The sequence below is a fragment of the Numida meleagris genome, chromosome 1, assembly GCF_002078875.1.
Source record: "Numida meleagris isolate 19003 breed g44 Domestic line chromosome 1, NumMel1.0, whole genome shotgun sequence".
Taxonomy (NCBI): Eukaryota; Metazoa; Chordata; class Aves; order Galliformes; family Numididae; genus Numida; species Numida meleagris.
In genome coordinates, this window is record NC_034409.1 from 166,898,454 (window position 1) to 166,912,561 (window position 14,108).

Here is a 14,108-nt window from a genome sequence, read left to right on the forward strand (position 1 = left end):
GGCCGGCCTGAGGCCGGGAAGCGGCGCGGGCGCAGGAAGGGCCGCGGCGGGGCTTCGGAGGCGGCGGTGCGGGCGGTGCTGCCCCGGAAGGGCATCGTGAAGGCCTCCGGGAGGGCGGCTCCGGGGGCGATTCGCGGCGAGCGGCCTTGGTGCTGAGCGCGGAGCCGCGCGGGCTGCGTGCAGGTGGGCGCTGCGCGTTCGCAGCAGTTCCGCAGCGCTGCTGCCGTCGCTGCTCGTCGGCCGTGCCTGCCATGGGCGCAGCGAGGGTGCGCGCTCCCTGGTCAGAACTGAACCTGCTGCTGGCCGACGGGCGCTTCCTCCTGCTGCGAGTTTTTATTTATTTCCTTTTTTTTTTTCTTTTCCCCACAAATATTCTAAGTTTTACCTGAGTTCTGCTAGGGGTCTTGATTTTTATTAAGGCAAGATGCTCATTGAGAGGCTTTTTAAGAGTTTCACCCTGCGTAGTAGTGAAATAGCAAATTTCAGGAGGATAAATTGAAAAAGTATGGTGATGCTTCTTGTCTCTTGGGTTGCACTGGGTTAAATACACCTTGGTTGCATTTGATGAGCCATTTCTCATGAATAAAGCATCAAACACAGCTATGCGGCTTGTCTTCTCCCACAATAATTCCTTCCGTCTTCTCCAGAGAGATAACTTGTGTAACTGAAAGTGTACAGAAGATTCGAGACCTCTTCAAACAGTAAACACAGCAACATTCATCACGTAGTGATGTGGATGTAAATGCCATTCCATGCAGTACACAAAACTCAGCGTTGCTCTAACAGCACTTCTGACACTGCCTGGAAAGCACAGGGGTTCCTCCTGCAGTGCATCTCCCTTTCTGTCAAGAAACCGTAACTTCACTGCAGTGAACCTCTGTTCATTGAAAGAAATTTAGTTTGTCCACTTTTTTTCCTGTGCTTTCTCTTTTCCTGGATGTTCCTGTACGATCTAACCACGTTCCACAGTCACCTCAAAAGGATATTGATTTAATATTCAGTCGTTCTAAATATTAGAAACAGATTTTCATTAATTTTGAGTCTTTAAAATACTCAGGATGGGATGCAGGTTTTCAGATTGCTAACTTGACTCCATTCTAAGGTCATATATTTCTTGGGGTCCATATGTCCCTTTATGTTTTTGTTTGTGTGGCTGCTTGGTTGGGGGATGCTGAAACAGTTTTGTAGGTCGACCTTTGTACTGCACTGGAGATAGCTGCTTTTATTTGTTTGTTGGGACAGAGGTTTAAAGCACTCAGTGATGAGTGTTCTTGGAAAGAAGTGTAGTTTACTCACCTGGGCCTGAGTTTTTGTTTTTAAACACCTAAAGAATATTGTCTAAATTTAACAATCTAATTAAAGAAAAGCCTAACACCGGCATACCCTCTGGCTCACTAAGAAACAAGCTGTTCACATTAGGCTTCCTTCATCCTCTCAGCACAGTGAGTTTGCTGTAAAATTTGGAATAGTTGTGGCTTTAATTCTCAGTGTACCTGAAACTTTCGTAGTTGAAAATGGTGAGGTTAATGAATGCTTCAGTATCTTGTATTCATTATGAAAAATCACAAGTACTCTACAGGATGCAAGCTGTGTAAAATCCACCATCATTTAAGTATTTAAACCATTTTATTTGGATGAATGGCAACTTGTAATAAATATGTTTCTTTTACTGCTGACCTCTTTGAATTTATTTAAGCTAAAACTCCAAAGCACTTCTCAGCTTGGTCACTGCTTGTCATGTGACTGTCACTTCTCTTTCAGCGATTCATACTCAGGAGAGACTTGAACTGAAACATTTTTGAGTTTCACCTGAGCAAAAACCCAAAGAAGGTTCAGTTCTCAATCTGAAGTTCACTGTAGTCCTTTTGTTATTTGCTTTTTGCACAGTTCAGTTAATCACTCAATTAAGACCTCATTCTTAAAAATTTTCTTCCCTCCTGCCTGTTGTGGGTTAACACTTCATCAGTAACAAAGCTGTGATTCTTTTAAGGTTTATACGTTTCAAGATTTTTGTGTCCCATTGTGAAAGAGTCGTTATAGCAATATGTCAAGTTGGAGTACATGCCTCGTATTTTGTAGGATGTTTTTTCTTCTTTTTTCCCACTCTTGGCATTCAGACATAGTTCATTTTAATTCTCTGTCAAGCACACACTTAGCAGATTGAGATGTAACAGTACATCTCACATCTCCTATCATAGACATACATGATAAAGCACCTTGCACTTGGGTAGTACCTCCCATTTGCAGATGTAAGCACAGTTTATCAATTATTAACGTGAAGAGCCTTTTAGAAATATTACTGAAACTTCGCCAAGGGTTGGAGTGCAGCCTAGCGTGTTTGCATACAGTCTTGTCATCTTGCCACACAGCCTGTTAGATTATGTTGTGCCTCACTTCAATTGTTAAGCTTTAGCAGTTGTTCCTGTTGTGTATTTTAAATGCAGGAAAGTAAAGATGTCTGTGTGCAGTGCCTCTTGTTGCCTGTGCAAATGGAAGGGACTAGTATCCAGCACTAAAGAGGAGAGCATAAGGATGGGGCAGGCACACAGACATCACTTTCTTCTTTCGAGCTTCCTGAACCAACGGTGATTCTTCTATTTTAACAACTCTTAGTGGGTTACTTCTCTCAATTTGCTTAATAGCTCTGAAACTCTGAACATAACCTTTCATTTCCACAGTGTGCTCAAAGCTGCGACTTACACAATTTAGCTGTGCATTTCCTGAGAAATTCCTTTTTCTGTTTTAAATCTTTTATTTGATTATTTAATTTAGTATCTGGATCTTGAACATGAGAAATTATTAATGATCCATCTTCCTATTTTTAGGCAGTCGGTGGTTTTTAATAGGTCTTGCACTATTTCTCTTCTGCCTGCCCTTTTACCTTTTAACCATCATCAGATGGAAGAATCCTAGTCTCTTGAGTCTGCCCTGATAAACAGGTGGAAAGTCACTGTTAAAGTTTTCTGCCTTTTCTAATTCTGTTGTCTTTTTCTTTCTTTTTTTTTTTTTTAATGGAGACAGGCAATACACACTGTGCTCAAGATATTTGCCCAGAGAGGTGGTGGAAGCCCCATCCCTGGAGACACCCGAGGTCAGGCTGGATGGGGCTCTGAGCACCTCATCTAGCTGTAGGTGTCCCCGTTCATTGCAGGGGAGTTGGGCCAGGTGGCCTTTAGGGGTCCCTTCCAACTCAAAAGGATTGTAATGATTTTTAATGTTCTCTTTCCTTCTGTGAATGCCAGTGAACATCTCAGTTGGTATTTCTTTAGACATGTATGTAAAAACTCATTAATCTACTCTCACAGAATATGGCTCATGACTTTGAGAGTATGGCTAACATATGGACTATCACTGTAAATAAACATTTCTCTTGGTTTTGCCCAAGTGCGTTACTTTGCACGTATCAACACTATTTCTTCTATATTTTTATCAGATAGCCACTGACTGCTGTGAGACCCTTTGCAGCTCTCAGTGCATACCAAAACCTTGTTACCTAGGCATTCATTTCCGTGTCCAGAAACTTTGTTCATATATTGAACGGGTTCTTTACATGCCTGTAGGACTGCTGTGATCACTGTAGCCACTTTGAAAGCTGAGTGTTCCCTTCGCTTTGCTTCCTGTTCTCAGGCTGGTTAGTTCCTCCTGAGAAGCCCTCTTCTCTTTTTAGCCAAAGGCAGCATCACTACTTTAAGGGTGGTTGAGAGAGATTGTCAAAAGCTTTTTGAAAACCCAAGTATGTAACAGTAACCCTGTGCTCTTTGAAGGTATTGGATTTTCCAAGCAGTACTTTATTTTCAAATGCCACCTTAACACATTGTGTTGTGTTTGTCTAGGTGTTTGTGAATTGTGTTCCTTCTGGCTTGCTTATTAAAAGGATTGTGATGGTATCACAGCTTCTTATTGTTCGTAGTTGTAGACTCACTGGTTTGTAATACATTGGCTTTTCTCTAAGTTAGTGTCCTGCTTGCCACCTTCTGTTCCTCTGTAGTGCTGAGACCATCAGAGATGATAAGTCCACAGTAGCAGACCAGTAGTTCTGTAAATAATTTTATTTACTATTCTTAACCTCTTAACCGAATACTGTCTGGTTTTATGTTTTCTTTCCATTATTTTTTTTCCTATTGCAAAGCCCATTCTATTTCTACTTTATTTTGGGACATTTCTTTTGACTTGTCACATGCAAAGAAGCTTTGCCATAAACTCTTCCGTGAGCTAACAGAGAAAGGAGAAAAACATGCTGGACAATTATTTTTACTTTGTTTCTATTTTTGTTAAATGTCTTGTGTTTTTAAGGGAGCCATTTGCTATAATTTTATCTGTATAGCCCATTGCCTTTGTTCATTCATGTTATCTCATTATTTTTCACAGAGAATTTGCAGTTCAGCATGTTCTTTGAACTTTCAGTACAGCATCATGAGAATTTTTCTTTAACCCATTTAGGTCCTGCTCAGGTTCCAATGATGTCCCCAAATGGTTCAGTGCCTACTATTTATGTGCCTCCTGGATATGCCCCACAGGTATGTCTCTTTGTTTGATTCTTATTTCATTTGTTTGCACGACGATTATGGAAGCAGAACCAAAACAGCTAATTCAGTAAGTGAATGTGTCAAGTTTGAGTCACTGTGGTCAAGGAAATAAATAATGAGAGGTATCCAATAATATCTCTGGGAGCCTTTATGTTTGCCCGTTTAGTTATATATTAACTACTTAGATGAGAATAACAGGTACAGTTCCTTATTTAGTTCAGGATCCTAATGTACTAGTTGTCCTCTGAACATAAAATACAGTTCATGACCCAGATAGTTCATTGTGCTGAATTTGGGTTAGCAGATATTTTCTCTTGGCACCAATATAATTTTATGTATGATCATAGCTCATGTCTGGGAATTTCTTTGCAGATAGAGAGTAAAACAGTTCTGTTATAAAAAGTGTAGCAAGTAACATGAAAAAAACTGCAACTGTCCATTGAGAATAAGTTGCCATATAACACGTTTCTATGGCTTCACTTGAAATGGGACTCTGCTTCTGTCACTACTGTGAGATTCCTGATTTAAATGTCTGAAAATTAATTGTGAGCTAGGTAACCTGGACATCCTTTACAGCAGATGAAAAGGACAGTTCCTCTTGCTTGTATTTGCTGTGATGCTGAGATAGATGCATGGCCTTCTAGCTGATGTCTCTTTCTCCCTCAACTATAGAACAAGTGTAGGGGTTAGTAGCTCAGACCTGGAAACCAGAGCAGATGAATATTACTCTCCACAATGTCAGTCTTTCTCACGGTGTTCTACTGTGATCAGCGATGAATTGACTGAATGACTGACACTGACGGAATGGGTACATGTGAGGAGCATATAACACACAAAATGCAACCAAAAAATCCCCAGTGTCCAGGAAATGTTGCACAAATTATCTGAACTAGATGAAAAATTGTCATCTAGTAAAAGAATAAGCTGTTAGGGTAGGCAAACTGGTACATGTGTTCCCTTTGATTTTACCTCTGATCTGTTAAAGCTGGCTGATAAGTTGGTTCATAGCTTTCATAGCTATGAACCAAGTCTTTCATAGCTGAATTCCAAAACAGACAGAAGAAAAATGGCTTAAAAATCATGAAAGTCCTTTTGTCTTTAAGACATAGCAAAAAGGCTTGATTCCAACTCATTTTTAAAGAATTGAAGGAATTTTTGAACCAAAAAGTGAAGCTTTACTATGTTCCTTGGGTACTTCATTTTAGTTGATGAAGTACTTAATGCTTGAAAAGTTGTGTGACCTGTGACAATCTGCATTATTTTTATGAGGTGTTACCCTTCCTTTGAAGCCAGCTTGCCACAGACAGGCTGAAGGACAAGGTTTCTCTGGGACATGCTTGTTAGCCTTTCATCGGAGCTTGTCATACCAGCAAGCGTTGTGCTGGCGCAGCCCTCTGACTTCTGAGCTGAGCGTGCTGCACGTCTCTCCAGCTCAGAGTGCAGGTGGAATGGGCCCGTGTCTGCTGTTCTCATCTCAGTGTCAGAGTCCAGGAAGACCTGTAGTTTGTAAGGCTTCTGAAGCATTTACTGCTGATAAAACATACCAGCTGTTGTGGTTCATGTTGGAAGTTTCTGCAACAAGAAGGAAGATTTGATAGAGGTCTTGCAAACAGCGAAAACTGCTGCTGTGGAGTTATCCTTTACTGAATGCACCCCCAGCAATGTAACTTCCATAATTTCTTCAGACCTAATATACTTTTATGTCAGTAAGCTGCAGATGTATTTTGAGAGCAATTGGAAACTTAAAGCCATCAGTCTGGAAGAACAGCTTTAGCATTTTGTCCATACATTTTCATTTAGTTCTGTTATACCTCTGCTTGCTTCAACTTCTGTTTGGCGCTGACACAACATAGTGTCCTCTGTTGGAAGCTGAGGACAGCAAAAGAATAAAGTATATTTATTTTTCTTATGTCACATACTTTTTATTAAAAGTATTTCATGAGTTGATTTACTTCTCCCTTCCTTTTCTTTTGGAACTGCAGTTTGAGAACTCAGAAGGCAAGCACACACATCTTTATTCATCTTCTCCAAGCTGTCTGTATTCTCTGCCTGCAGTGAATTTCCCAGTGATGTTTGGTTGGCAAACAAGCCTGTGCCAGAACTATATGTTCTGCTGGTACAATTAGGATGATAGCTTATTATTTAACTTAAGATGACATACTTGACGTGATGCTTTTTTCTACACACCTTGCTAGGAGCCTACAGTTGAGTTGATGTTGGATTTAGAGGCACACTTACAGACATAGCTTAAGGTCCCTGCTGCTATGATTTGGGTATCTATTTCTGAGTTACTTAGTTTATAATTTATTTGTTTTCTTGGATCTGCTGATAGTCTAAGTAGCCCATTTTTAAACCAAATCTGTAGATGAGTTTGTGATAAATTGGAATTTCTTTGTGTAAGCAAAAGGGACTCAAATGATGAAAACTGCATTTCAGTATATAGAGAATGTAGTTGGAAAGCAGCAGTTCTAGTTGTATTTACTGCTGCTACTATATCCTGCCCATAGGTACCATGCAGCTATCATTGCACAGATATGAAGAGCATTGTCTTTGCAATGTTACTCTTTCCCAGTAAGAGGAAGATTCTATATACTGAAAATAGTAAACCTACAAAAAAAAGTCAGATAGTATTTATGTGTTCACTTAGATCATTTGTATTAATTTCCAGCTCTATTTACATAAGTGGGATCAGCTCCACTGTGTACACACTTTTGTCTTCTGAATGTTATTGCTTATAGTTGAAGATCTTTGTTCTACATTATACCAGAAGCATACAGTTGTGTCTGCATCATTTTCTTTCCTGCTACAGTTGGAAAGCTTTAAAACAATTTCCTAGACCGTCCTCACTTACTCTGCATTGGTTCAGCTAGAAGAATGATTTGGGGATGTGCAAATTAGATTGCTGTTAGAGGAAATAAAACTAGAAATTCCATTCCAGACGTGTACCAGATGCACACTAACCTCTAATGGTAAAACGGCAAAAACAGTGTTTGATCCTTCAAGCAGCTTTCTGTCACAGGCACAGTGGGAGTGTTTACACCAGAGCCTGGGACTAGATCTACCCAAGCATAATTCTGTTAAGCTCAAACACTGGAGGTCAAAGCAGCTTGGCACTAAGTGCTTTGATCTCCTGATCTGTTCCTATTGCCCCAGATTACTCATTGGCGTACATGTACATGTTACACCCGACACTGAATACCAAAGTGAAAATACTAAGTGAAAATTTAGGTCATAAGGCTGCCTTGTTCCCTGTTTTTGAACATAGTCATGATATTCTAGATTCCTTTCTTACTCTCCTAATTTTCTGGATAAACATTTCATCCAGAAGCTTACATTGCAGTCCTCATCATGGCATTGTTTTGCAGCACTTTACTACAAGCTGGTGAACAATGTATTCATTGGGATCCCAGGTGCTAAGGTTATTAACCCCGCAATGCATCTAAGTCAGGTCATGCCAGGACCATCTCTGGATATTACCAACAGTCATATTTATTTGTAAATTTACATAGCAGTACAAACATGTAGAGAGGGTCACAAAGGCAGTGTTTTCTATCTGTGGTGTGCTTCTGTGGGTGACCCTATGTCTGGTACAGCTGATTACTAACCCTTATCTAGGGATGATCATTTTCTGCTTCAGTACTTCTACAGTATATGTCTTTGCCTGTGCCAGACGCCTTTCCCCACATGCTATGTGTACTGTACACAGCAATCCTCAGCTCCGTGCAACTTACATGACTGCATTTACCCTCATGATGGGATTGAACTTCTGGCAGCATGGCTCAGGGCAGAAGGCTGTTCTATCACACCTCTCTTGTTTGCCAGGGAGATGTTTACACAGCAAGCAGAGGCTGCCATGAAGGCTCTTGTTTTCTCAGAGTAGTGTGTAGCTTCTGTCAGGGTGCAAGATATTTTAACAGAGGAAAAGCGACTAGTTTTATATGCCACGTTGAGTTCTAAAGGAGTGAGAGGGCTGACTGCTATCCTGCTAGGTATTTTTTGCTTTAACAGCTTGATGCAGACTGAGTCTGCTGCATGCTGACAGAAGCCTCCTAGAAACCTCCTCAGGTTAGCATTGGAGGACTATGTTGGGCATGTAGCAAGGACTAAGCACTGTTGTGCCTTTTTCTCTCCACTTATGCTGTGTGAAGTCCATCCATCTATCTGATCACTTGCAGAGAGCCATCTAGTTGTTTTACTGTAGAACAAACCCTAGGAGCAGTGTAGCATACACTGTGTGTGAATGAGGATGGAAACAGGGCTCTGGGGACAAGCTAGGTTAATGCTGTAAGTATATCTAGTTGTTTATAAGACATTGTTGCTGTCAGATTTTGCAACAATATTTTCCCCCTCACACTGAGAAACTAAGGGAATTGTTGTAGTTAATAAACTTAAGAAGCTAGATAGCCCTTAAATTGCCTTGTTTTTTTTTTCTTCCTTATCCTCTTCTGTTTTCCTTTTCTGAAATTTAGGGGTTTTACCATAGCTGTTTTAGTTTAGGTATATGTAGAACCATATCTTTCAGACCATCATTCCCAGCATAGTCATTCTTCACTTGTAACAAAGCTCTTCCCTTTGTGCACGGTCTCTCACTGTACAGGTTATTGAGGATAACGGCGTTCGAAGGGTTGTGGTGGTTCCCCAGGCTCCAGAATTTCATCCTGGCGGTCACGCAGTGATACACAGGCCTCCTCATCCTCCACTACCTGGCTTCCTTCCTCTTCCAGCCATGATCCCCCCTCCACCACGTCATATCTACTCACCAGTGACAGGAGCCGGTGACATGGCGACGCAGTACATTCCACAGTATCACACATCCCAAATGTATGGGGATCTGGGTATGTAGCTTATAAAGTATTGCAAGTTCCATCAAAAGAACTTTCAACCACCCAGATACCTACTGGGATAGCAGCATAGCGGGTGGCACACAATCTAGGAAATTCCTGGAGTCTGTTGAGGATAACTTCCTAGTCCAGGTATTAGATGGACCGACCCGAGGTGAAGCCTTGCTGGACCTGGTGCTCACCAATCCGGAGGAGAGCATTAGAGAGGTTAAGACTGGAGGCAGCTTGGGCAGTAGTGACCATGCCCTGGTGGAGTTTGTGATCTTGAAGAATGCAGGCCTGGCAAAAAGCAGAGTCAGGACCCTGAACTTCAGGAGAGCAAACTTCTGGCTGCTCAAGGAATTGTTGGATGGGATCCCCTGGGAAAATTTCCTAAGGGGCATAAATACAGAACAGAGCTGGTAGCTCTTTAAGGACACCCTTCTCAGAGCGCAGTGGCTCTCCATCCCCCAGCAGAAGAAGTCAAGCAAGGGAGGCAGGCAGCCAACATGGCTGAGCAAGGACCTGCAGCTTAAACTGAGGGAAAAGAAACAGTACAAAAGTACAGGAAAGTACAGGAAGTGGAAGCATGGTTGTGTAGCCTGGGAAGAATACAGGGCTGTTGTCTGCTTGTGTAGAGATAGGATTAGGAAAGCCAAGGCACAGATAGAGTTGAACTTGGTGAGGGATGTGAAAGATAACAAGAAGGGGTTCTACAGGTACATAGGCAGGAGGAGACAGGTCAAGGAGAGTGTTCCCCCTCTGATAAAACGTAATGGAGAGCTGGCTTCCTCAGACACAGAAAAAGCTGAGGTACTCAGTGAGTATTTTGCCTCAGTCTTCACTGGCAGTCAGGCTTCCCATGTCTGCCAGGACCCTGAACCTCAAGGTGAGCATGTAGGGAGCGGATTTCATCCCACTGTAACAGTGGAACAAATCCGAGACCTCCTCATGCAATTGAATGTATGTAAGTCCATGGGGCCAGATGATGTTCATCCCAGGGTTCTGAGAGAGATGGCTGATGTCGTTGCTGAGCCGCTCTCCATCATATTTGAAAAATCATGGCTGTCCAGTGAAGTCCCTGGTGACTGGAAAAAGGGAAACATTACTCCCATTTTTAAGAAAGAGAGAAAGGAATACCGAGGGAACTACAGGCCGGTGAGCCTCAGCTCTGTGCCTGGAAAGATCATGGAGCAGATCTTCCTAGAAGCTATGTTAGGGCACATACAAGACAAAGATGTGATCTGAGACAGCCAGCATGGCTTCACCAAGGGCAGATCTTGCCTGACCAATCTGGTGGCCTTCTATGATGGAATGTCAGCATCGGTGGATGGGAGAAGGGCAACGGATGTCATCTCTCTGCTGCAAAGCCTTTGTCATGGTCCCTCAGCACATCCTTCTCTCTAAATTGGAAAGGTATGGATTTGAAGGATGGGCTGTTCTGTGGATTAAGAATTGGTTGGCTGGACGCAGCCAAAGGGTTGTGATTCTGTGTCAGGGTGGAGGCCGGTCACAAGCGGTGGCCCTCAGGGGTTGGTCTTGGGACGGGTGCTCTTCAACATCTTCAGCAATGACAGAGACGATGGCATTGAGTGCACCCTTAGCAAGTTTGCAGATGACACCAAGATGAGCAGTGCAGTCAATACAGTAGGGGGAAGGGAAGCAATCCTGAGGGACCTGGACAGGCTGGAGAAGTGGGCCCATGAGAACCTAATGAGGTTCAACAAGGCCAAATGCAAGGTGCTGCACTTGGGCCGGGGCAGTCTCAGGTATTTATACAAACTGAGGGAAGAACTCCTCGAGAGAAGCCCTGTGGAGAAGGACTTGGGGGTCCTGGTGGACGAGAAGCTGGACATGAGCCAGCAGCGTGCACTTGCAGCCTGGAAGGCCAACTATGTTCTGGGCTGCATTAAAAGAGGAGTGGCCAGCAGGGAGAGGGAGGAGATTGTCCCCCTCTACTCAGCTCTTGTGAGGCCCCATCTGGAGTACTGTGTCCAGGCCTGGGGCCCCCAGCACGAGAAGGAACAGGTCCAGAGGAGGGTCAGCAAGATGATCGGAGGACTGGAGCACCTCTCTCCTATGAAGGAAGGTTGAGGGAAGTGGGCTTGTTTAGCTTGGAAAAAAGAAGGCTCCGGGAAGACCTCATTGTGGCCTTCCAATACTTGAAGAGAGCATATAAACAGGAGAGGGAATGATTGTTTATGAGGGTGGATAGCGATAGGACAAGGGGGAATGGTTTTAAACAGACAAGGGAGATTTAGGTTAGATATTAGGAGGAAGTTTTTCACTCAGAGGGTGGTGACGCACTGGAACAGGTTGCCCAGGGAGGTTCTGGATGCCCCGTCCCTGGAGGCATTCAAGGCAAGGCTGGACGTGGCTCTGGGCAGCCTGATCTAGTGGTTGGCAAACCTGGACTCAACAGGGGAGTTGAAACTAGATGATTATTATGGTCCTTTTCAACCCAGGCCATTCTATGATTCTATGAAATAGTGCGGTACTGGTTTCGGAGTCCGTGATGTTGATGTATATGCTTTATCGTGCAGATAAGACTATGTCTTGAATGAGAGCTGCACAAAAACATTTTATGAGGATGCCAGTCTTTTTGCCTAAACTTATTATTTCAGATGAAGATATTTTCACTAATTTGACTTGTCTATTTGGTTATTCATTAAATATACAGATTATTTTTTATGTGTTGCGTTATGTGAAGGACTGACTTTTTCCAAAGCCATGTTCTGACTTAGAGGTGGGACCTTGGTGAGGCTGCAGCAGTGCCTCAATTTACCCTGTGCAGGTCCAGTGTACTTACAGGACCTAGTCATACTGTCTTCAGTTGCCCTATACCTCAGTGGTTTTTCATTTTCCTGTTGATTTCTGCAGAAACACGATTAAAGTAATAGAGGTCGAGTTTTGTTCCCAAACTTAAAACTTCTGTATTTTTGTATTCAGCATCAGAGCAAGCTTCCTACCTTGTAATCAAATACTTATAGGGAGAGGACTGTGTTGACTTTATTCTGCAACTTACAGCTCACAGAAGAATATAGAAACATTTTAACATGAATTTTTAAGTGGAAAAATGATGCGAGAAGGAAAGATTACACTTTTTCCTCTAACAGGTCATTAAGGTCCAATTACTGTATATAATTTTACTTGCTGGACAGCTCAGTTTTATAGTAGGAATACAGATGTAATTTTGCACACAAGCATACACTTAACTCGCATGGCATTTTTAAATTGATTTTTTATTACATTCTGTTCTTTGTGATTTATTTGCTTATTTAACATTCATTTAGATACCCTGCCTGCACATGGAAGAGCCAACTTTAGAGATGAAAGGTCTAGTAAAACATATGAAAGGTTACAAAAAAAATTAAAAGATCGGCATGGAACTCAGAAGGATAAATTAAACAGTCCTCCATCATCTCCTCAGAAATGTCCTTCTCCTACAAGTGAACCTAATGGACTTACAAAAGGACAGGACACAGCTGGTATAAGCACAGGTTCTACAAAAAGCAAGTCTATGGGTAAAGGAAAAAGCAATTCTCAGACAGACATAGAAGCAGAAGGTAAGTGTTAATAAAATACATATGTAACATCTATTTTTTAAATATTGTGTGTGTGTGTGTATATATATGTTATGCAAGTCCAGTGTGTGGCTGAGCACAGCATTTGTAGGTGGAGAGCAGCGTGCTTTGACGGTCTTGGGTGATGGCCTATAACTGCACTGACTTACGTGGAATGAAGTTAAGGGTGAGCAGCCTTCTCCTCTCATGGAAACAATGGATGTAAGAGAACAAAACTACTGTTGTGCAAGTCTCCATGTAGATTTGGGCAGATTTTATTGGTTATACTTCTTAATGCTGTGTAAATAAAAGTCTGTGTTTTGCCCAAGTTATTGTTGCTTAAGCTTTGAGGAGCGCCTGAATACTGGTGGCCTGCCTGATGTTGCAGAGAACTTGGAAAGAACCATAAGTGTCACCAGGAGATCTATACTGAACTTGTTAAAAGAGGAATATTTTGTAGAGAAAGTATTGTTTTTCTATGAAATTCACTTGATGTGTGTCTCTACCACCTCATTATGGAAAGACTTCTATAGAAAAAATACAGTCTTCGCTCTAGTCCTTGTGACTTCATGTTTTTCTTATGAAGTGCATTTATTATTAAAACAGACTTTGCCAAGGCACAGGTTCACATATACCGTTACACATATGTTACAAACATTGTGTTAACAGTTCTTTGCAAGTATTTATTTGAAAAATGGAGATGTCCACCTTTCAGGTTTTTTTTTTAATTTCACAAGGCTTTTTGGAAAATGATGTACTGTAACTTAGACTTGTTCTAGAGAAGCAGAAATTAGAAATGTATTGTAATCAGTTTCAACGGCATAAACGATCTTAGAAATATAAAGTTGCAAATAGATTAAACCTGATTTTTTTAAAAGATTTTTTAGCGTTTGTTTTCCTTTTAAAAAAAATAGTTTAATGGAGGTTTTGAAGTGAATTAAAAATGCCTGTCTGCACCTCCAAAGTAGCACATGTAGTATCTGCACTTAATACTATTGAGATGATTGTATCTTTGTACTGTGCAAGAGAGAGCACATACAGACATTTTCTATAACCTTACTAAGTCCTCTGTAAAATTCAGATATACCTTCAGCTGAAGCAGAACGCCTTAAATCTTTTCTCTGAGGTGTAGCTGATGGTTTAGCTAAGGTTTGCCACCTTGTAATTGATGGAGGGCAGCATTGTTACCAGCAGTCCTC

The 14,108-nt window shown here is 41.8% G+C and overlaps 1 protein-coding gene across 2 annotated transcripts in view; it reads left to right on the plus strand.

The window, feature by feature from the left end:
• FNDC3A (fibronectin type III domain containing 3A) overlaps positions 1–14,108 on the plus strand; it is a 114,212-nt gene that overhangs the window by 59,153 nt on the left and 40,951 nt on the right. For both annotated transcript variants that reach the window (XM_021376315.1, XM_021376325.1), the window contains exons 4-6: positions 4,441–4,517; positions 9,124–9,361; positions 12,640–12,912. In XM_021376315.1, the coding sequence (XP_021231990.1) occupies positions 4,441–4,517; positions 9,124–9,361; positions 12,640–12,912 (588 nt within the window). The remainder of the gene's footprint in view (positions 1–4,440; positions 4,518–9,123; positions 9,362–12,639; positions 12,913–14,108) is intronic.